The sequence below is a fragment of the Monodelphis domestica genome, chromosome 6 (assembly GCF_027887165.1).
Source record: "Monodelphis domestica isolate mMonDom1 chromosome 6, mMonDom1.pri, whole genome shotgun sequence".
In the NCBI taxonomy this organism is placed as follows: Eukaryota; Metazoa; Chordata; class Mammalia; order Didelphimorphia; family Didelphidae; genus Monodelphis; species Monodelphis domestica.
In genome coordinates, this window is record NC_077232.1 from 276,503,954 (window position 1) to 276,526,743 (window position 22,790).

Genomic DNA, 22,790 nt, shown 5'->3' on the forward strand with positions numbered 1-22,790 from the left:
ATTACAGGAACATCCTAAAATTTGGTTGCCTTGGTCCTGGATGTCTTGATAGAATTGTATTAATGTGAGTATTGCCAATCAATTTCTTGTCTTCTCCATCTCATGGGTTAGTTCTTCATGGAAGAGTTGTTCTCCCAATATCTAACATAGGAGTGGATCCTGAGCCCCTAACATCATTCCCAGGCCCTTATTTGAATGAATAAATTTGCCCCTATATAGCAGCTTGGAGCTTCCCCAATTTCTGTTCAAACTTTACCATTTAACCTGCCCTGGCAGGCCTCCATGGTCGTCTAGCAAGGGCGGGCCACAGGAATTAAACCAGGAGACATTTAGGTGGGGTTAGGGGTACTTTGTGAGTCTTAAACAATAATGCATGTAAAACTTTACAAACCCTAAAGCCCTTTCTAAATGCGTTGTCATCATCATTAGTCTGTCATTAGTCTCCAGTCAGGCGACTTCATTCCCTGAACCACCTTCTATTGCATTCCTGCTGAGCTCAAGCATTATTATTGAGCAACATAGGAGTGTGCTGGTTGATGTTTAACTGGTCTTTCTGAAGAAAAATCTACTCACACCTACTTACTTATTCTGCATTAAGTCTAGACATTCAACAAATAATTCTCACCCTAAAAATATTGATCAGCTCCTGAAAGCTGGTTAGAGCTAGCTCCCAAAAGGCAAGATCTAACTGCAGCCAAAACAGGCTAATCATAGGGGATTAGTGGACATAAATCCAAATCACCAAACCAATCTCTTTAAAAATGTCATGTTCCAGGGGGCAGCAGGGTGGCTCAGTGGATTGAGAGCCAGGCCTAGAGACAGGAGGTCCTAGGTTCAAATCTGGCCTCAGACACTTCCCAGCTGTGTGACTCTAGGCAAGTCACTTGACCCCCATTGCCTAGCCCTTACCACTCTTCTGCCTTGGAACCAATACACATATTAACTCCAAGACGGAAGATAAGGGTTTAAAAAAAAAAAGTCATGTTCCTCCATTATCATCTCAGATCATGATAACAATGAATCCAAGGGATCATCTTTATGGAGCCAATTATGTAGAATATCCCATTTTAACAGTCTCAGGAAGGTAGGTAGAATTACTGTCCTCTATTTACAGTTGAGGAAACTAAGGCAGAGATTAAGTGACTTGTCCAAGGTCAAATAGCTAGTGTCTAAACCTGGATTTGAACTTGGGTCTTCCTGACTTCAGGTTCAGCATTCTGTGAAGCATTGCAGGACACAATAAAGCAAAAAAACATGCAATAGAGTAAAATGTGCCATCAGCCTGTAAAGACAAATGGGAGCTGGATTATGAAGAGAAGTTAACAGTGTGAACTAATCAAAAAAATGTAAAATTAGTCAACTAATTCTTGAGTTTCACAATAAGCTTTTTAAAACTGGGGGTGGGTGGGTGGGGAAGGAATGGATCCTTGTTCAGTAATGAGCTTCACAAATGAGTCAAACACAGTTAGGTATGCTTCATTAACTTTTCCTTTATTCTGAGTAGTAATCTGCCAGATTACGTCTAACTCTACTTTGGAAAAACATAGATCAGATGCTGCCTGAAGTAGAAAAGAAACAAAGCGAATCATCAATATACAGTTTCTATGATACAGAATACACAATAAATTATATCTACATGCAATTCTACAATTACACCATGTAAAAAAATACAGTGCTTTTTTATGTACATTTTTTAAGATTTACATTTTTATATACATTTTGTAAACTTTAAAAAATACATTTCTTTGTACAAAACACAAAGTGTACAAAGTTCATACATCACCATTCTTACATCTGCGCCATAGCAAAGAAATTTACTTACATATACTACTACAAACATCTTTTTACTTCATATTTCCACCTTGGCACCCATATTCTAATACCGTTATTCTTGAAATGTGAATTACATTCTCATTCTATTTACTTCCTGTATTTCCAAAGAGTATAATGTAATCATACCAACATGTGATTTTTTTTTAATGCAACAAAACTAGATGTCTGTTGTCACATCAACATTTATCAATTCCACATTTACCCAGTTCTATGTAATAACCTTATTCGGCACTAATAGCTTTTATACATATGCATGCAAAACTAGTTTTGATTACAGTTTATTAAACACTAAAATAAACTAAAGGATTAAAATATTTAAGACTTAAAAAAATGCAAATACTTATCAAGCTTTGCTTGCCAATTATTTCTGTAGCTAGTATGACAACTTCAACTAAGACACTAAATATTAAAATGCACAAGAGCAAGACTACTACATTTTTAAGTTTTACTGGGTCTGTATTGGATATTACATTCAATGTTTTAAAAGCATATCCTGACATGTTTGAATGTATCCTCCATCATGAAGACACATCTGTGAAACTGTGATCCATTGTCCCAGCCAAGAGAGTATAGATAGGCACACTCCCAAAAGGTTTAAATGACAATACCTGAAGAATTTACATGAAATTGTAAAAGACCCACAAATATTTAGACTGCATCTTAAAAACAAACAAACAAAAAAACCCTCACAAAATCCTCTGAAAAGTAGTAAGTTGAAGGTTTTAGTGAATTGTTGTTCCCCCCACCAAGCCACCCCTTCTCCAGTTAAAAAATCATTTCTATTCAGGAGGGGGGGAAAAGTGCCACCCCTAAGTATTTTCACTACTTGTCTAAGAAGCATAAACCCATTTAATGGCTTAGAATTAAATATGAAAATAGGCCAGATCTGATCTGAATAATAAACAAAGTAGGTAGATCCAGTCCATGCAACTCCTTCCTGAAAGATAAAGGGGAAGGGAAGAGTATCCCATATTTATTGCTTAGAAACCGGCAGACTGCAAACTTGTACTTTGTACAACTAGATTTCTAAGATTGGAAGCACAGGGCTTGTGCCACCTTGAAATCAAAAAAGAAGGTGCATTCTTGATCGCTGGGAGGGGAGCTGCTCAGACTTTCTTCTCCACAACTCATATCTTCACAAGAGTCCTCACTGAAAATGGGCAAAAACAATTATCTTACTTACTTGCAAAATTTATTTAATTACTTAAAATTTAATCTTGAAATTACAAGGTTAAAGAATGAGGTAACCATTTTTTTAACCTCCAAAGACTTCCCAATGTAAACTTTTCTGAACTCATGAGAGCCTAATCAATTCTCCAAATGTACTCCCTGATAAACAAGCTGTTACTACTGAGACAGTTAACACCAAGGACTCTTATCTACAGGCATTAAAAAAAAAAAAGTAATCCTCAGAGCCACCCTAGGGGGTAGACACTGTTCTTAACTCCATTTTAGATGAAAAATCTGAGGCCAAGAGTGGTTAAATTATTTACTTATGTTCCTGGAGCTAGGTGTCCAAGTCAGACAGGATTCATACTCACAACTCCACAAAAAATTATGCTATCTTGTTTGGCATCTGAATTATTAATTACATCAAGGTAAAAGGTAAGTTTTCTATTAACATGTAATTGTATCTTTTAAAAATACTCAATCATTAGATAAGAAATACATCATCCTTGAAATGAATTTTCAGTCTTATAAAATGTTTACAACAGGAAGAGACTTTAGAGATCGTTTAGCACAACCCCCTCATTTTACACATAAATAGAAATCATTGGCTCAAATATGCAAAATAAAGCACAAAGGAAAATAAATTGGATTTATAGTCATCTTCCAAAGACTCTACTTTAGAGCTATAATATACTATGTTAGGTACTTAATTACATCACTTTAAAAAACCTTCATGGATATTATGTTAGCTATAAAATATTTTGAGGATATAATCTCTAAAAGTATCACTATGAAAACATTAAAAAAAAAGTCATTGTTTTTGGTTTGGCTGATGAATGAAATCCTACACAGTATGGCTGTCTGGCCAAAGTCCCGAAGTTCTAAAGCATATGTAAATTTTCATTTCTCCTTCCTGATGGGGGTCTTCACAATAAATACAATGACTATTTTGGTAATTAGCCATAATTTTCCATTTTGAAATGCATAAACCAAAGTTATTACATAGTCAAGCTAAAGCTAATCATCACTTCCAAAACTGAATAATTTCTACTGTGTTTAAGAGGCAATCAGTTGGTATGGTATTATTTTGCAACATATAAAAATGTCAACATTTAAAAACTTAACATCCAATCAAAAATTCTGGGGGAAATATTAACCTAGAAAGACCATAAAAAGAACAGAAAGTCACACAAATTGCAACAACCTCCACCCCCACACCTGCTTTTCCCTCTAAATCTGCTTCAAGGATTTTATTTTAAATAAAATGCTAATGAGGGTGTATAATGACATTAACACATTGGAAAGACAGAAACAAAGAATTAAAAACATTTTTTTTTTCCTGTCAGCACTCCTAGGATAAAAACATCCGGATTATTGGATTACACATCACACAGTTGTTTACTCTTCAATGAGTCATGTCATTTCTGAATCCATTTCCTCATCTGTCAAATGAAGAAATCAGATCCAACCTCGAAGGCCTCTCACACAGTGCCAACATTCTGCTGACATGTCAAATCAACCAGTAGTTTAAAAGACAGTCCTTTCCTCAAAGGAAGTTGGCTCACCTCTGACTCTCCTCAAAACAGCCACCTTCTGGAATCGTAGGCAGTTCAGGGACACTGTAATAGCTGTTGTGAAGATTTTGAGCTGTGCGTCTTGAAACAATCCACACAAGCTTTTTATGGTCTGGTTTGCAACACTCAGGAGAAGAATACTCTGCTAGGCATTTTGAAACTAACTCCCTCCAGTAAGAGAAATCAGCATCATTAATCTGAAAATATAATGTTATTAATTTCAACAAATGAAAACAGACCACATCCAATCTTTAAACTACAGTCTGAATCAGGAGCAATTCATCAAAATGCTCAGGAATATGCCAGAAGTGTCCAGATTATGAGATCTACCAAGGACACTGAAACAGTATCATCTGAACTTATATGTGCTCTGAAAGCTTTTTTATCTACATACTTGTTTGCAGGTTGTCTTCCCCTTTACATTGTGAGCTTCTTGAGGGCAGGGACTGTCTTTTGCCTTTTGTTTGTAAACCCAGAGATTAATCCCAGTGCCTGGCACATAGTAGGCATTTAATGTTTATTAAAATAGATTTAAGTTGTTTAAAATTTGGTAACATTATTTCTTAAATTTCTTTTAGGACTTAAGAAATTTCTCAGAAAGGAGTGATGCCTATAAACACTGGAGAATACCACTTTCTTTAAAAAAAAAAAAGGCAAAAACCCTTGTCTAAGTATCAAAACTTAAGTATTGGTTCCAAGGCAAACGAGTGATAAGGGCTAGGGAACGGAGGTTAAGTGACTTGCCCAGGGTCACAGAGATAGGAAGTTTGAGATCAAATTTGAACCCACGACCTCCCATCTCTCCTGGTCTGGTTCTAACCCACTATGCAGCCTAGCTGTCTTGTCACTTTTTTAAAAAGAAGAATTTTAATCTTTTGCAAATTCCCTTGATAATACTATGGTAGTTAGCATAAAAACTTTCAGAAAACACAAAAAGAGGACTTAGAAAAGAATTTTAATAGCCAGCATTATGTATAGTGCTTTTAAGGTTGCCAAGCACTTTATATTCTCATTTCACAATAGTAATAAAAGCCAACATTTATATAGTGCTTATCATGTGCCAGGCTAAGGACTTTATAATTATTATCTCATTTGATCCTCACAAAACCCTGGTAGGTAGGGGCTATTATTACCTCCATTGAGGTGCTTATATTACAGCAGCAAGTGAGTCAATTGACTCACCCCAGGATCACAGAGTCAGAAGTGTCTGTCACAGGACTTAAATTTAGGGTACTGGGCTTGGAGTCAGGAAAGCCAGAATTAAAATCAAGCCTCAGACACTACTAACTGTAAGAACTTGGGAAAGTCACTTACTCTGTTTACCTCAATTTCCTCATATCACCTCAATGGGGATAATAGTAGCACCTCTATTCTTGCCACAATTGCTGTGAAGGTCAAATGAAGTTATAATAGAAAGCACTTAGCACACTACCTGGCATATAGTAGGGACTAGATAAATATGATCTGTTATTATTGTTATTTGTAATTACTCCTGGCATTCTCTCCATTCCCCCATACACCACTATACATATCAGGAATCACAATAACTTGAAAAACCATTAGGCAGACAAACCACCTAAAAGATGCCCTATAGTTGTAGACTCTACTTTCACACTAGACTTCAAACAATTTCTTCTGCAACAGCCATCTGGTCTCCTGAAAACATCTAGGTAAAGAAAACCCTCTTTCTTCAGCAGACCATTCTTTTTTTGGGCTATTTCTAATTTTTAAGATGCCTTCTCTTAAATGAAACAAAAATATGCCTTGGCAGCTTCTACCCACTGTTCTTAATTCTTTCTTCTGAGCCCAAGCATCACAAGCAACCTTTCAAAATGCATAAATCAATCGACCAGTCCATATTTATGAAGTGCCCAGAAGAAGGCAAGTACTGTGCTGAGCAATGATGATACAAGTGCAAATAAAGAAACAACCCCTGACCTCCAGAAGCCTCTGTTCTAGCAGATCTACAAGCATACATATGGATGTATATAAAGACAAGTTTGTTTTAACTGATCCATACAACATGCACAGATTCAAGTTTCTCTGAGCACTCTGGTGGCCTCCCTCTGAATCTAGAGGTATACTTTCCCAAAATGTGGTACTATGCAAAACAATATTCCAGAAAAAAATTGAGCACAGTGAAGTAGAGGGGAACCACAATTTTCCCTGGAGATTCAAGAAGATCCCAATAAATAGTGGGACTGTTTGCATGCATTCTTCTACTAAATGTTTTGGTTTCCTATGCATGACTTATAAAAGTAAAACTCCAATTTACCTTGGAATGCTTTTGAACAAGAAGAAGAATTTCCAATAACTCAATAGATTTCAAAGTTTCCACTTCTAGATTAAGAAGGCACAAAGCTAATACAGATGGCTGGGGGAGAAAAAAAGGAATATGTGTGAAATTTCTTCAGTATATTTTTCAAAAGCTCATAATTATTCTGTAACTAAAGAAGAGAAATTTTAAAAGATACTTACTTTTGCTTTTGAAAAAATTAGTCGGCAGTTGCAAGCTTTCAGCTGAGCCTCCAATTTATCAAGATTCAATACTTCTTTCCTATGAAACACATCAAAGGAATAAAGTTTTACACTAATTACTAAAGTTTGCCTAGATTAAGATTCTAAAGATTTAATTTTGTTTTAGAGCTACTTAAGGGGAAGCAACAGAAACTGGAATTAGAATTGGACTTAGAAAAGAAACCAAATTTATGAAGTGCTGAAGTATCAAACTTCATTGCTAAGTTGGTCCACAATGCTAATGGAACTATGGTATGTGATGCTAAACGTTTACCTTTCTGAAGTATGACGAAGTACGATAGTGTGGTATAAGTGCAAAAAGTTTAAGGCAGTAGTAGCTTCTAATTCATAGTGCAACTTTTCAGAAATAATTTTTTCCATCCGTTTTATGTCAGAAGTAGTACATTTGCACTGACTAATTCTGATGACATCATGGGTTGATGGAATATTGCATTCCTCTTCAATTATTCTAGCAGCCAGAAGAAAACAACAGACTCCAATGCAAGACAAATGTTTAGGCTTCACCTGAAGAATAAAGATATCTTTAGAAATCTCAATATGGCCAAAGATAGACTCTTATACTAAAAGATATTGAAACAACAGAATATAAAAGGATTTAGAGACAAAAGAAGCTTGTTGCAATGATTGCATTATTCACACTTATTTTTTAAAGAATATTTCTAAATTCTTCCCCAAGAAAGGGTATCTTTAGTAATAATTTGTTAAAAAAGACAGAGGAAGAAAGGAACACTTTTCTGTTGAACAGTGGTCAGTAACGATCAAATTGAAAATTTACTTAGACAACAAATTTCTGACACTAAGAATTAGTCTTCCACAAACAAGTTTCTCCAGTAGTCCCAATATCAATGTCAAGCAATGTCCTAAGTATTTCAGCAAAGAAACCACAATTGCTGTAAAGCTAAAGTAATACTTCCTCATTATCTCCTTAGCTATCTTCAGATGTGTGTATACAGGGAATGGGAATAGAAGCTAAAACCCTACAACCCCAGACTGTATCAAGGAGAGAATGGAATACTTGTAAAGAAAAACAAAAAACCCTGGGCACCACCTTTTCTTCTCAGATCTAGGCAGCCATGATCAAGTCCACCAAGAGTTTCTCTGCTGCCCTGGATGTGCTAATAACCTTTATTTCTTCAGATTCAATGGTGTACCACGTCACTGCCATTCTATTGCACCAGCAAAATCTTTGTAATGACAATGACAATTTGGATCTCATAGGAAGCCTGAAGTCAACGAAAAAGCTTTGTAATTTCCAGAAAGAAATTCAGCAGCTTGTTTGCTTCCCTCCTCCCTTTCGATTTTAGGCCCCATTTATTTTCTATCTATACTGTATGCCTCAGACATACACTAAATGAGGACAAGCTATGTATATAGGATGTTCATCTAAATGCATATTATAATCTAGGAAATAAGAATTCTTCATCCACTTGGTCTTTCCTATGTGGATTAACAAGCCAAGCTATTTTGACGAACTAATTACAGATCTTCCAGGAAGCTCTGCAATGTTTCCTGGCTTGATCTAAAACAAGTAAGATGTCATTCACAAATAGGAGTATCTAGAAAACCTCACCACAACAGGCATTGCCTAATTTCACCCAGGTTCTGTTCAATCTCCTCCATCACAATGGTGAATACACCTCTGATAAAAATATAACTCATTATTTTATTTCACTCCTGGTGTTTATGATTAGAAAGTCATTGGGGACTTCCGGTCAAGATGGCGGCTTAGAAGCAGCAAAAGTTTAGACCTTGGAAAACACTTCCTTACTGATCACAAACTGAATGCTCCTAGGGCACCGAAATTCAAACTGAACAACAGGACAGACCCAGGGAACCCTCCTTCTGGACTCGGATTAAAAGGTATGACCCCCAAAAGCCGGAATCCCAGATCACTCAGATCTAAGGGGAAGGCAGAAGGAAGGTCCCAGGACCCCTTCCCCCTCCAACCCAGAGCGCTGAGCCCACAGCAGCAGTGGGACCCTCAGGGCCGGCAAAACGGCCTCAGGGCCAGCTATTCTGAAGGACGCACCTTGAAAGCAACCTGGGCCAGTCTCGGGGGCCCCCAACACAGATGACAGGGAAACAGAGCGACGGGAGGAGCCTGTAGCCCCCTGGCTGGGTCCTTCCATCTGAGTCGGTTCCTGCTTCCATCTGAGCAGATTCCTGCATCAGGGCACATTCAGTAAAACCCAGCTGAACCTAAACCCATTAGGAGCCCTCAGAGCTTCTGAAAGGATAGAAACCTCAGGGCCGACAAAGGGGTTGCTCCGAAAGGAAGAAGGGAACCTGGGCCAGCCTCAAGGAATCTAACACAGACAGCAGAGGAGGTTTCCTATGCTTTGGGGCTCATTCAGCCCAATCCAGCTGAACTTAATCCCATCAGGAGCTCTCAGAGCTCAGGGAGGCCACGATCCCTCCCCCCTTAGGGTGCAGGGTCTTCTGAAAGAAAAGAAACCTCAGGGCCAGCAAAGGCATTGAGGTACCTTGAGGACAGTGCTGCACCAGGCTCAGAGCGTGGAAGTAAGGCAGCGGAGAAACAATAGGAGGGAACTGAGAGCAGTAACAACCGAAATGCCGGCAGGCAGGGGAGGGCAGGCTCTGGGCTTCCCTGGGAAGCCAGAACAGCTGCGGAGAAAGGACAATCTGCCTGGGGCTAAAGCCTCGGACCATCAGCCAGATACACGAAGAGCCAGTCCTCACTCAGATAGAGATGGCAAACAGTACAGAAGTACAAAAGACTCCAAACACCAAGAAAAGCAAGAAGAAGGGGGTGACTTTGGACACATTTTATGGAGCAAAAATACAAAATACAGAGGAGACAGAAGAGGAAACACAAGCAAATGCTCCGAAACCCTCCAAAGCAAGTGTAAACTATCTACAAACTCTTGAAGAATTTCATTCGGAAATGATCAAAAAGATGGAAGCCTTCTGGCAGAAAAAGTGGGAAATAATGCAAAAGGAAATCAACAATCTGAAACTTGAAAAAATGCAACTACAGAAACAGTGTGACAAACTGAAAGGGAAAACCAGGCTTTAAAGGTCAGAATCAGGCAACTGGAAGGCAATACAGCCACTGACAGAGCTCACAGAACACCCTCTACACTAAATCCCCAAAAGACAACTCCCAGGAACATCATTGCCAAATTCCAAAGCTTTCAAGCAAAAGAAAAAATCTTACAACAAACCAGAAAAAGACAATTTAGATATAAAGGAATATCAATCAGGGTCACACAAGACCTTGCAATTTCCACTCTGAATGACCGTAAGGCATGGAACATGATTTTCAGAAAGGCAAGATAGCTGGGTCTTCAAACAAGAATCAGCTATCCATCAAAACTGACTATATACTTCCGGGGGAAAGTATGAGCATTCAAAAAAAATAGAAGATTTCTAAGTTTTTGTAAAGAAAAGACCAGAGCTCTGTGGAAAGTTCGAGATCGAAAAAAAAACAGCATGGAATACCTGAAAAGGTAAATATGAAGGAAAGGGAAAAAGAGAAAAATGTTGTCTTTTTCTTTTATTCAAACTCTCTTCTATAAGGACTACATTTATATCAATTTATATATATTAATATGTGGGGAAAATGTAATGTGTAACTCAAAAATTATATGCATCATTAGAGTAGTAAGAAGAATCACGCATAGGGTACATTTGGGGCATCAAGATGATATGGAGAAAGGGGGGGACAGAAAGAAAAAGGGAGGGGGGAATCGTTGATGGTACTAAGATATACTCCAAGAAATGGGGGGGAGGGGGAGGAACTAAATAGAATAATCTTTCTCACACAATGATACACATGGGAAGGGGAGGGGAAGAAAACTCCTATAAGGAGAGGAAGAGAGTTTTTACTTAAACCTTACTCTCAGTGAAATCAACTCTGAGAGGGAAGCATCCAGATCCATTGGGATCTTTAATTCTATCTTATCCAATAGGGTAAGAGAGAAGGGAAAACCAAGGAGGGTATGGGGGGAGGGAACACAAAAAGGGAGGGAAGGAGAGGGGCAGGGGGAGGGAATAAAAAAGGAGGGGCTAGAGAGGGAAACCGATCAAGGGAGGGGACTAGGGGGACTGATTTAAAGTAAATCACTGGCTTAAAAGGTTATAGCTAAAGAAGAAAGGTCAGAATTAGAGGAGGATATCAAAATGCCAGGGAGTCCACAAGTGACAATCATAACTTTGAACGTGAATGGGATGAACTCACCAATAAAACTTAGATGAATAGCATAATAGATTAGAATCCAAAACCCTACCATATGTTGTCTTCAAGAAACACACATGAGGCGGATAGACACTCACAAGGTCAGAATTAAAGGATGGAGTAAGACCTTCTGGGCCTCAAATGATAGAAAGAAGGCAGGAGTTGCAATCATGATATCTGACAAAGCCAAAGCAAAAATAGACCTGATTAAAAGGGATAGGGAAGGTAACTATATTTTGTTAAAGGGGAGTTTAGATAATGAGGAAATATCACTAATCAATATGTATGCACCAAATAGTATAGCACCCAAATTTCTAATAGAGAAACTAGGAGAACTGAAGGAAGAAATACAGTAAAGCCATATTAGTGGGAGATTTGAACCAACCACTATCAAATTTAGATAAAGAAAATAAAAAACTAAATAAGAAAGAGGTAAAAGAAGTGAATGAAATCTTAGAAAAATTAGAGTTAATAGACATGTGAAGAAAAATAAATAGGGACAAAAAGGAATAAACCTTCTCAGCACCACATGGCACATTCACAAAGATTGACCATACAGTAGGCCACAGAAACATGGCATACAAATGCAGAAAAGCAGAAATAATAAATGCAGCCTTTTCAGATCACAAGGCAATAAAAATAATGATCAGTAAAGGTATATGGAGAGCCAAATCAAAAATTAATTGGAAATTAAACGATTTAATTCTCCAAAATTGGTTAGAGAACAAATCATAGAAACAATAATTTCATCAAAGAGAATGACAATGGTGAGACATCCTTTCAAACCTTATGGGATGCAGCCAAAGCAGTAATCAGAGGTAAATTCCTATCCCTGAGTGCATATATTAACAAACTAGGGAGAACAGACATCAATCAATTGGAAATGCAAATTAAAAAAATTGAAAGCGAACAAATTAAAACCCCCCAGAAGAAAACCAAACTAGAGATCCTAAAAATTAAGGGAGAAATTAATAAAATCAAAAGTGATAGAACTATTAAACTAATAAATAAGACAAGAAGCTGGTACTTTGAAAAAACAAACAAAATAGACAAAGTACTGGTCAATCTAATTTTAAAAAGGAAAAAAGAAAAGCAAATAAACAGCATCAAAGATGAAAAGGGGGACATCACCTCCAATGAAGAGGAAATTTAGGCAATCATTAAAAATTACCTTTTTTATTTTTATAAAAATACTAATCTAGGCGATATGGATGAATATATACAAAAATATAAACTGCCTAGACTAACAGAAGAAGAAATAGAATTCTTAAATAATCCCATATCAGAAAATGAAATCGGGGGAAGCTGGGTAGCTCAATGGATTGAGAGCCAGGCCTAGAGACGGGAGGTCCTAGGTTCAAATCTGGCCTCAGACACTTCCCAGCTGTGTGACCCTGGGCAAGTCACTTGACCTCCATTGCCTAGCCCTTACCACTCTTCTGCCTTGGAACCAATACACAGTATTGACTCCAAGAAGGAAGATAAGGGTTTTTTTTTTAACTAAAAAAAGAAAGAAAGAAAGAAAGAAAATGAAATCCAACAGGCCATCAAAGAACTCCCTAAGAAAAAATCCCCAGGGCCTGATGGATTCACAAGTGAATTCTATCAAACATTCAAAGAACAGCTAATCCCAATACTATAGAAACTATTTGACATAATAAGCAAAGACGGAGTTCTATCAAACTCCTTTTATGACACAAACATGGTACTGATTCCAAAACCAGGCAGGTCAAAAACAGAGAAAGAAAATTATAGACCAATCTCCCTAATCAATATAGATGCAAAAATCTTAAATAGGATACTAGCAAAAAGACTCCAGCAAGTGTTCAGAAGGGTCATCCACCATGATCAAGTAGGATTTATACCAGGGATGCAGGGCTGGTTCAATATTAGAAAAACCATCCACATAATTGACCACATCAACAAGCAAACCAATAAGAATCACATGATTATTTCAATAGACGCAGAAAAAGCCTTTGATAAAATACAACACCCATTCCTATTGAAAAGACTAGAAAGCATAGGAATAGAAGGGTCGTTCCGAAAAATAATAAACAGTATATATCTAAAACCATCAGTTAATATCACCTGCAATGGGAATAAACTAGATACATTCCCAATAAGATCAGGAGTGAAACAAGGATGCCCACTATCACCTCTATTATTTGACATTGTACTAGAAACACTAGCAGTAGCAATTAAAGAAGAAAAAGAAGTTTAAGGCATTAAAATAGGCAAGGAGGAGACCAAGTTATCGCTCTTTGCGGATGACATGATGGTCTACTTAAAGAATCCTAGAGAATTAACCAAAAAGCTAGTTGAAATAATCAACAACTTGAGCAAAGTTGTAGGATACAAAATAAACCCGCCTAAGTCATCAGCATTTCTATATATTTCCAACACAGCTCAGCAGCAAAAACTAGAAAATATAAAAATAGACTTGAAGTCTGGACTTCAATCCCCACAATCCCTTGCTCCACTTCCCCAAAATGCTTTGTAATCTCACGGAATTCTCAGGTGGGCCGAGATCGAGAAGGGATTTAACCTGATTGCAAAGGCTTTTGTGGTCTTTTTTGGACTTCCGTTTTGGAGCAGATGTGGCTCTTTCCATAATGTAGGTGAGGTCTTGTCTAGGCCTCTCTGGCTTAAGCACATGTTTCTTATTCTGTATTTTCTTTAATCCTTAATTTTCAATAAACCTCTAAAAATATAATACTCCTTGCAGAGAGAAACTGATTTCTACCTGCCTCAGTCTCCCCTAAATTTTAATCTTTACAAAAGAGAAATCCCATTCAAAATCACCTTAGACAAAATAAAATACCTAGGAATCTATCTGCCGAGACAAACACAGGAACTATTTGAACACAACTACAAAACACTCTCCATACAACTAAAACTAGACTTGAGCAATTGGAAAAACATTAACTGCTCATGGGTAGGACGAGCCAATATAATAAAAATGAATATCCTACCCAAACCTATTTATCTATTTAGTGCCATACCCATTGAACTTCCAAAAAATTTCTTCACTGATTTAGAAAAAACCATAACAAAGTTCATTTGGAAAAACAAAGGATCAAGGATATCCAGGGAAATCATGGAAAAAAAATACAAAGGAAGGAGGCCTTGCAGTCCCAGATCTCAAACTATATATTACAAAGCAGCAGCCATCAAAACAATTTGGTACTGGCTAAGAGACAGAAAGGAGGATCAGTGGAATAGACTTGGGGCAAGTAACCTCAGCAAGACAGTATATGATAAACCCAAAGATCCCAGCTTTTGGGACAAAAATCCACTATTCGATAAAAACTGCTGGGAAAATTGGAAGACAGTGTGGGAGAGATTAGGTTTGGATCAACACCTCACACCCTACACCAAGATAAATTCAAAATGGGTGAATGACTAGAACATAAAGAAGGAAACTATAAGTAAATTAGGCAAACACAGAATAGCATACATGTCAGACCTTTGGGAAGGGAAAGACTTTAAAACCAAGCAAATCATAGTCACAAAATGTAAAATAAATAATTTCGACTACATCAAATTAAAAAGCTTTTGCACAAACAAAACCAATGTAACTAAAATCAGAAGGGAAACAACAAACTGGGAAAAAATCTTCATAGAAACCTCTGACAAAGGTTTAATTACTCAAATTTACAAAGAGCTAAATCAATTGTACAAAAAATCAAGCCATTCTCCAATTGATAAATGGGCAAGGGACATGAATAGGCAGTTTTCAGATAAAGAAATCAAAACTATTAATAAGCACATGAAAGTGTTCTACATCTCTTATAATCAGAGAGATGCAAATCAAAAAACTCTGAGGTATCACCTCACACCTAGCAGATTGGCTAACATAACAGCAGAGGAAAGTAGTGAATGCTGGAGGGGATGTGGCAAAGTAGGGACATTAATTCATTGCTGGTGGAGTTGTGAATTGATCCAACGATTCTGGAGGGCAATTTAGAACTATGCCCAAAGGGTGCTAAAAGACTGTCTGCCCTTTGATCCAGCCATAGCACTGCTGCGTTTGTACCCCAAAGAGATAGTAAGGAAAAAGACTTGTACAAGAATATTCATAGCTGTGCTCTTTGTGGTGGCCAAAAATTAGAAAATGAGGGGATGTCCTTCAATTGGAGAATGGCTGAACAAATTGTGGCATATGTTGGTGATGGAATACTATTGTGCTAAAAGGAATAATAAAGTGGAGGAAATTCCATGGAGACTGGAATCAGAAAGTGATGCAGAGCAAAAGGAGCAGAACCAGGAAAACATTGTACGCAGAGACTGATACACTGTGGTACAATTGAATGTAATGGACTTCTCCATTAATATCAATGCAATATCCCTGAACAATCTGCAGGGATCTAAGAGAAAAAACACTATCCACAAGCAGAGAACAAACTGTGGGAGTAAAAACACTGAGGAAAAGCAACTGTTTGACTACAGGGGTTAAGGGGACATGTCTGAGGAGAGACCCTAAATGAACACTCTAATGCAAATACCAAGAACATGGAAATGGGTCTGAATCAAGAACACATATGAAACCCAGTGGAATCGTGCGTCGGCTGGGGGGGAGAGGGGGTGGGAAGAAAAGAAAATGATCTTTGTCTCCAATGAATGTTTTGAAATGACCAAATAAAATATTGCTTAAATAAATAAATAAATAAAAGTATGGTGGCCACTAAAAAAAAAAAGTCATTGGACAGGGTTATTTCTGTTGTGTACATTTTCGAAGGAATCCTCAATGACCTTATTAAAACATGAATGAAAGGCATTTAGATGTAAAGAGCCTGTAGGGAAGTACTTTTCCCTATTGAAGCAAATGTCTTTTTTTAAAAATCAATGAACTATAAGCACAACTGACTTTATATTCTTTATTTTTCAATTGTGAAATGTTAAAAGATGTGGTCCATTATTGATAACTGCTCACAAACACTCTCTAACTCCATAATAATGAATATTCTTACCAAACATGTCCCCAATTCCTTTGCAAATTACTCTCAAATATTTTGAATATATGGGAGATTAGACATATAGATTGCCAGTTACTAATGTTCTCAGTTCCCTTTTCACCCTATGAATAAGGCTCGAGTCACACACTGTCCATCTCCCCCGCTCCACCCGCTTCCCACACACACACTATGTATGTCACTCCTTCAATGGATTCGCAACTCTACTGCTAAGTACAACCCTTCTCTTTCCCCATCTGTATCCTTTTTGCTGCTATTTTCGAAGATGCCAAGATCATAATTGGAAGGGTCATTATACACCATAGTTTTCCAATGAAAAAATACTGAGGCCCAGAGAGGTTAAGTATGTGACTTCTCAGTCACATACTTAAGTGGCAAAGTAAGGATTTTAACTTGGTGTTCTCACTCCAAACCCAGGGTTTCCCCTGCACCCTCTGACTATTCTATGAACCACTTCAGGAACTAAGATGTAAGGTCTAAGTATGTTTATGTCACTATCCTAGGCAGAAAAAAAGTTTGTTGAGATAACCCATTTTCAAATATTTTCCATTTATCTGTAGTCCTATCATTTTATCCTTGAATCCCTTTGATATGACTGCTGAGGTATCTTACTGAACTTTCTTTTAAATGTCATTTCTATCAATGTTATTTCTCTTTCCATTACCTATTTTTTTGTTTATAACAATTTGTTCAAATAACTCAAGTTAATTTTTAAAAAATTATGTATGTACAGACACAGATGTTCTCATCATCCTTTTTTTAAAAGGAAATCTCATCTTAGCTCTGATGAATTCACGCTCTGACTACACAAAGAGCTAATACAGGGATAACTCTCATATCACTATGGCTTATTCTTTCCTCTTTCTCCCAAAATGTAGTCACTTTCATTACCTGTGATTGCTTGGTGCTCTCCAGGTCCAGAACTTAGCATTCTCTGTTGTCTTTTTTTTTTTTTAAAGAAAAGCATTCATATTCATGAAGTTTCTGTATAATCTAGAAATCTTTGGCTGCTCTCATGTCCTTTTCCTGAACCATGTTCTCATAACTACTTCTTGCCTGTCCCACCTTTTCCCATCTCTGCATTCAATTCTCCATGTATTAGAATGCATTGATTTGATTTGGAAAAGCTTAGTAAGTTCTTCATAGTGGTTCTCTTTCACTTTGTCCTCAACAACCACTGCTAATATGTGTTGCAATTATTTCATTGGTGGTCTTTTTTGCAATTACTTATCATTAGTACGGTAATACACAATAACCAAAAGTCCCATTAAATATTTTTGGAGCCTCTGTACATATGATACAACTCTTTCTTCAAATTCCCTTCTTTGTTATTACTATGAGCTATCTTTGCTAGCTATTGTGAACAACTGTGAGCTATTCTATTCAACACTAACTTCAATCAATCACTAGTAGATATTTGTGCCTTCTTTGTTATCTTTATACTAATACCGATACAATTCAGTGTCTTCAGCAATATTTCTCGGTTGATTTTTTTAAGGACCTCACACTTAAAAAGAATAACTTGTCCTAACTAGAATAAAACTCTAGGAAAGATTTCAGTCAATATAAGTTCAAGTTCTTGTCACCTCTTGTCTAGATTATTGCAACAGCTTCCTGCTAGCCTCTTGTCTCTTCCCATTTCAGGACTACACAGAGCTCCAAGTAATTTTCTTAAAGCAAGAATCAACCACATCACTCCCCAAATCAAACTCTAGTGACTTCCTATAGCCTCTAGGATAAAATATAAACTCCTATTTAGCTTTCCTCAGCCTGGCACCAACTTATCTTTGGAGTCTCATTAGACTCTTAGCCCCTGTTAGCCAGTCAAACTGACCTTCTTTCTAGTCTTCACATATCACTCCAAGTCCCATCTGTGCCTCTGCACCTTTCCCCACCTCTAGTCTCTAGAATCTCTCTTTCTGTGAAGCATAGATTAAATAGAATCTTTTACATTATGCCTTTCCTACCCTCCTCTCCCTAACTACACCCTGCAATAAAAATACTTTTCACTTACACATATGTTTCCTACTTTAGGTCTTTTGAGGGTCAGGTTTGGTTTGTCAAGTGTATTTGTAATCCTACTCCAAGTACATTAAAGGAGTTTTAAAAATGCTTGTGGATTTATTAGCCGTAAATTTTTTTTTTAAAGGAGACCTACTTGGATATTTCTATGTACCTGAGGAAGGAAGTTTCATAAAATTAGTCAATCCTGAACTTCCAAAGAATTACCAAATACATTCTGAACATTTTATTTCCATTTGGCAATTACATATCCTAAGTGCTAGAAACCCAAACACAATCTGATGCTAAATTTAGGTGTTGAATTTATGAATTTTAAAATTCCACAAATGTATATTTTTAGTTTGACCATCTAATTGCTGCAATTAACAAAGAGAAAGGGGGACAAAGAGCAGTGTAAACAATGTTTCCTACACCAGCCTTGCAAACAAATGAAAAAAAATCCTCACTACCCCAAACATTAAAAAAAAAAATTTAATCTATGCAGTCTTTCCTTCCCTCCTCTTCATCTCCAATAGTTAGTTATATTGGATAGAAAATAATATATATATATATATACATAAATACATATATTATTTTTTTTACTCTACCTCACTCAAGATGTTAAATTCTTTGAACAGATTATCTATAAAGCTAACTTAGCACATCTCATCATATGATGGAAAGTTTGAAACAAGTTGTGCTGGTCTTGGACATGACAAAATCTTAAGACAAATACACACAAGGATTACTACTGCTCAAGTAGTTGGTACCTTCATAAGAGCCAAGAATCGATCCAAAATGTTGACAGCCAGGACAAATGTTTCAGTTCGAGATCCAAAAAAGTTGGCTAAACTCCTAAGATCTTCCACCTTAACATTTCTCAATCTCGGACACAAAGTGTTATCATTCTACAATAAAAATGAAAACCATTTACAGTCAAGATAACTGAAAGTTAAAGCTCCTGTTAAAAATTAAAAGATAAGCTTTTCTTCAGTTGGAAGGAACTTTGGAAAATACTTGGGATTATTTAAGCAATTTAACAAAACTTCCAATTATCATTTTTTTAACTTCTAGTTATCTTAAAAGGGAACTTAAGAAAAATCAAAACCAAACTTTTCCAATCCCGAGGATGTACATTCTAATAAACATTTGAAGAATTAAAAGTTTTAATCAAATTAGTATGTTAATATAGACAACAATTGCCAACATACTGCAAAGTTGTTTTTAGAATCCTAAGTAACCTTAAAGATCCAACCTCCAGGTTATGGGATTTAGAACTCCAAGAGGCCTTAAGAGCCAACCCCTACATTTTATACACGATGGGAATACTCCTTCCTTCAAGTGAATAATTCTGCCAGAAGTATTTTCCTCTGACACCACCCCCAATTCATCCTGTCTATATCTTATTTGGACATAGTTGCTTGTAAGTTAGGCTCCCGATTATAGCTCCTTATGAACTGGGACTGTCTTTTGCCTTCTCTGCACTCATATAATAGCTACTTAATATGTTTGTTGCTTTGGTACCCCAGGTTTACTGACTCTTAATCCGTATCAGTAACTGGCAAATGAATGCAATTCCACTGGGGAAACAGGTTGTTGTTGTTTTTTAAGTAATGGGCTTCTATGGTGATAAATATACTGTGCCTAGCCAAGGGTATTTCGACCAATGTACAGTATTAATTACTAGAAAGTATTCCGTGCAGAGGCCTCAATTAGAAGTGACAATTCTGTAGGGCCACCCCTTCTTCTTGGTGGCGACAAACTTCTAGGGCGCCTGCCTAGATATTGGGGCTCCTCCTGGTTCGGTCTTGATGCATTTTATGACAGCCTTACAGGCGGGTGGGGAGGCAGGTCTGTTAAACCCCAGGACGACCCTCCCCCGCTCACCTCGGAGGCGGCTTCAATCAGGCTTAGCCCCTTCTCCCGGGGTTGAAATCTCTGCTCCTGCTCCAAGTAGAGGTTCAGCAGTCGGAAGAGCTGGACCCCTTCCCGACCCGCCAACTCCTCAGCTCCCAAATCCTTCATCTGCGGCCAAATTAAAGGGAGAAATTAGAGAGGCCGGGTGGAGGCTTCGGAGCCTGGGGGTGGGGGGAGGGAATGGGTCCGGTTCAGTTCGGACCTCGGCCAGCTCCCCCAGCCCAGGCACGCCCCTCCATCCTCCCCACACCCACCACGGGTCTGCCTCCGGAATGGGGGAAGGGGCGGCGGCGGGCTCAGCTGTATGCAAGTGTCATCAAGTCTGAATTAGGCGCCTACAGTGTGCCAGGCACAGCACTAAGAGCCCGGAGCGACAAAGAAAGGCCAAAGGCTGAACCCACTCCCGAAGAGCCTGGAGTCTCCGGGGAACAAAGGAAGCCCTGGTGTCCGTCTACTCACCGCGCTGGGGATCCCGTTCCCGTCCCCGTGGCGCCCCAGCCAGGAGAGCGCGGGGAAGGGGACGGGCCTCCACGCCCAGCTGCTCCGTCTGCGGGACCCTGCGGGTCAGCGACCCCCCGCGGCCCTCATCCACTCGCGGCCCAGCGTTCCCTTCGCCGCCGCTGCCACCGCCGGCCTCACAACGCCGGCCTCATCGCGGCAGTACTCCCCCGTCCCGCCGCCACCCCGCCGGCCTGTTGCCCGCCAGCCTCCCTCCCACCTCGGCAGCCTCCACCCCCGCCGCAGCCGCCGCGGAAGGAAGCGCGAGCTCGCCCCTTGTTTTTGTTTTGAGTTCCCAACGCCCCCGAGGGGGAGGGGCAGGTGACCCGCGCAGGGATCCGGGAGAGCCTGAGACAAAAAAAGAGTCCTCTTTAAAGTCTCCTATTCTTTAGTGAGAACCGGTCCCACAGATCCCACCCAATTGAAAAGATTGCACTTGAAGGTGCCGGGGTCCGTCTTGGCCCGACGGGGTACCAGACTCTGTCGTTGACGAGGAGGGAAAATGGGTTGGCGGAAGGAGATGGGTCTCCTGACGAATCCCGACCTTTAAAGATCCATGATTTGTTTTGTTTTCACTGTTTTTGAAAAGTCCGCCCAAAATGGCCGGATCTCTGATTGGTTAGAGTTGGGCAAACGGATCACTGATTGCTTGATGCAACTCTGACTCTGGATTGGTGAGGAAGAGACACCTTTGAGCTCTTGGATTGGCTGTCTCTGTACCAGATATTCCGTATCTGCCTTCGGGCCTTAGCAACTCTATTGTTTTGATTGCGCGTGCGCAGATGTTGTAGTTTAGTCGCCCCATTACCTATTCTCCCCCACCCCCACCTGTCCTGGAGAAATTCCATTCTTTCCATCTGAGAGCCAGGTTGTGAGACTTGGTGCCAAAGAGGTATTTCCCAGATTGTCTCTGAATGTAGGGCACTGGGATTCGAACTCGATTTAAAAATTTTCAGGGCAGGTACCCCTCTTACCTGTCTGTAAGGGATGCAAGGCTATAGATACACGTAAGACTGAGGATACGGCCCCTGGCCCTCCCCTGGATGAAGCTTTGAGGCCTCTGGCCCTGGATCACCCTTGAATTACCGTGTATTCTTTATTGTAATTAGCGCTCCTTTGAGGAGGCTACACTTCTCTCCCCCAGCTAACAAAAAGGAGATGGCTGAAGGGTCTAAGGCAAAAATCAAAAACAAAAAATCTCCCAAGGATTTCCTCCAGAGAAATGTGCCTGGAGAAACAACACATTTTATTTTATTTTTATTAATTAATTTTTTTTAGTCAATTTAGAACATTATTCCTTAGTTACAAGAATCATATTCTTTCCCTCCTTTCTCTCCCCACCCCACCCTTAACGTAGCCAAGGATCAACAACACATTTTATAACTAGTCCCCCTTTTCCTTTACCAGTCCCGTCATTTTTTTTAGTTGTAATCCATAAATACAAACACACAGATATACAGATTCATATTTTCGTGGTCCTTAATAGTTTGCTAAATATGTGTGTGTGTGTATATGCATACATATTCTGAGGGACTTTTAATATTCTGCCAGTTATGTGAGTTTATACATATATAATATATACTCTGGTGGACTTGAATATTTTGCTAAATATATGAGAACACATATACAGATATATGTGAGTACCTAAACACACACACACACTCACATTTCTATACCTAACGAATTTTAGAAATAGATCTCTGTGCATCCTATATTCTGAGACAGAGGCTGCCAGAATGAACAAAGCCTACTGGGGGGAAGGGTGTGCCAAGTGCTAACAGCTAATTCATCTTTGTCCTCAATCATCTACCTGCTTCTTTGACTGAGTCCTGAACGTACAAAAAGAGGGCACATTCATGGGGAGCAATTTAATTTATAGACAATGTAATTATACATAATTTTTTGTTTCATCCTTTTAAATGCTAAAACAATTATACTTTACACAACATCTTGCTAGAATTCTGTTTTGAGAAATACAACCTTGACCACGGGACAACTTGGAAAAAAAAAAAGAACCAACTAGGTTCAATTTGCATGGATGGTAATTCAGGGTCTAATTGATAGATTCTCAACCATTTTGTTGTAGGG

At 38.6% G+C, this 22,790-nt stretch overlaps 1 protein-coding gene across 1 annotated transcript; it reads right to left on the reverse strand.

Annotated features, from left to right (window-relative positions):
* Positions 1 to 1,470: 1,470 nt before the first annotated feature.
* CCNG2 (cyclin G2) lies at positions 1,471 to 21,184 on the reverse strand. The gene is made up of 8 exons (XM_001362890.4): positions 20,664 to 21,184; positions 20,175 to 20,312; positions 19,058 to 19,195; positions 7,369 to 7,619; positions 7,056 to 7,134; positions 6,853 to 6,951; positions 4,569 to 4,774; positions 1,471 to 2,983 (listed from the first exon to the last, which is right to left on the reverse strand). The coding sequence occupies exons 2-8, from the start codon at positions 20,310 to 20,312 to the stop codon at positions 2,860 to 2,862; spliced, it is 1,035 nt and encodes a 344-aa protein (XP_001362927.2). The 5' UTR covers positions 20,664 to 21,184; the 3' UTR covers positions 1,471 to 2,859.
* Positions 21,185 to 22,790: the final 1,606 nt, after the last annotated feature.

Bases quoted from the DNA above. Each gene is read 5' to 3' on its own strand.
- CCNG2 (XM_001362890.4), bottom strand. From the start codon at position 20,312: ATGAAGGATTTGGGAGCTGAGGAGTTGGCGGGTCGGGAAGGGGTCCAG. The intron at 4,775-6,852 runs GTAAATTGGAGT...TTATATTTTCAG, and splicing joins TTGTTCAAAAGCATTCCAAG to ATTAATGATGCTGATTTCTC. The intron at 2,984-4,568 runs GTGAGCCAACTT...GCCCATTTTCAG, and splicing joins TGTTTTGAGGAGAGTCAGAG to TGAGGACTCTTGTGAAGATA.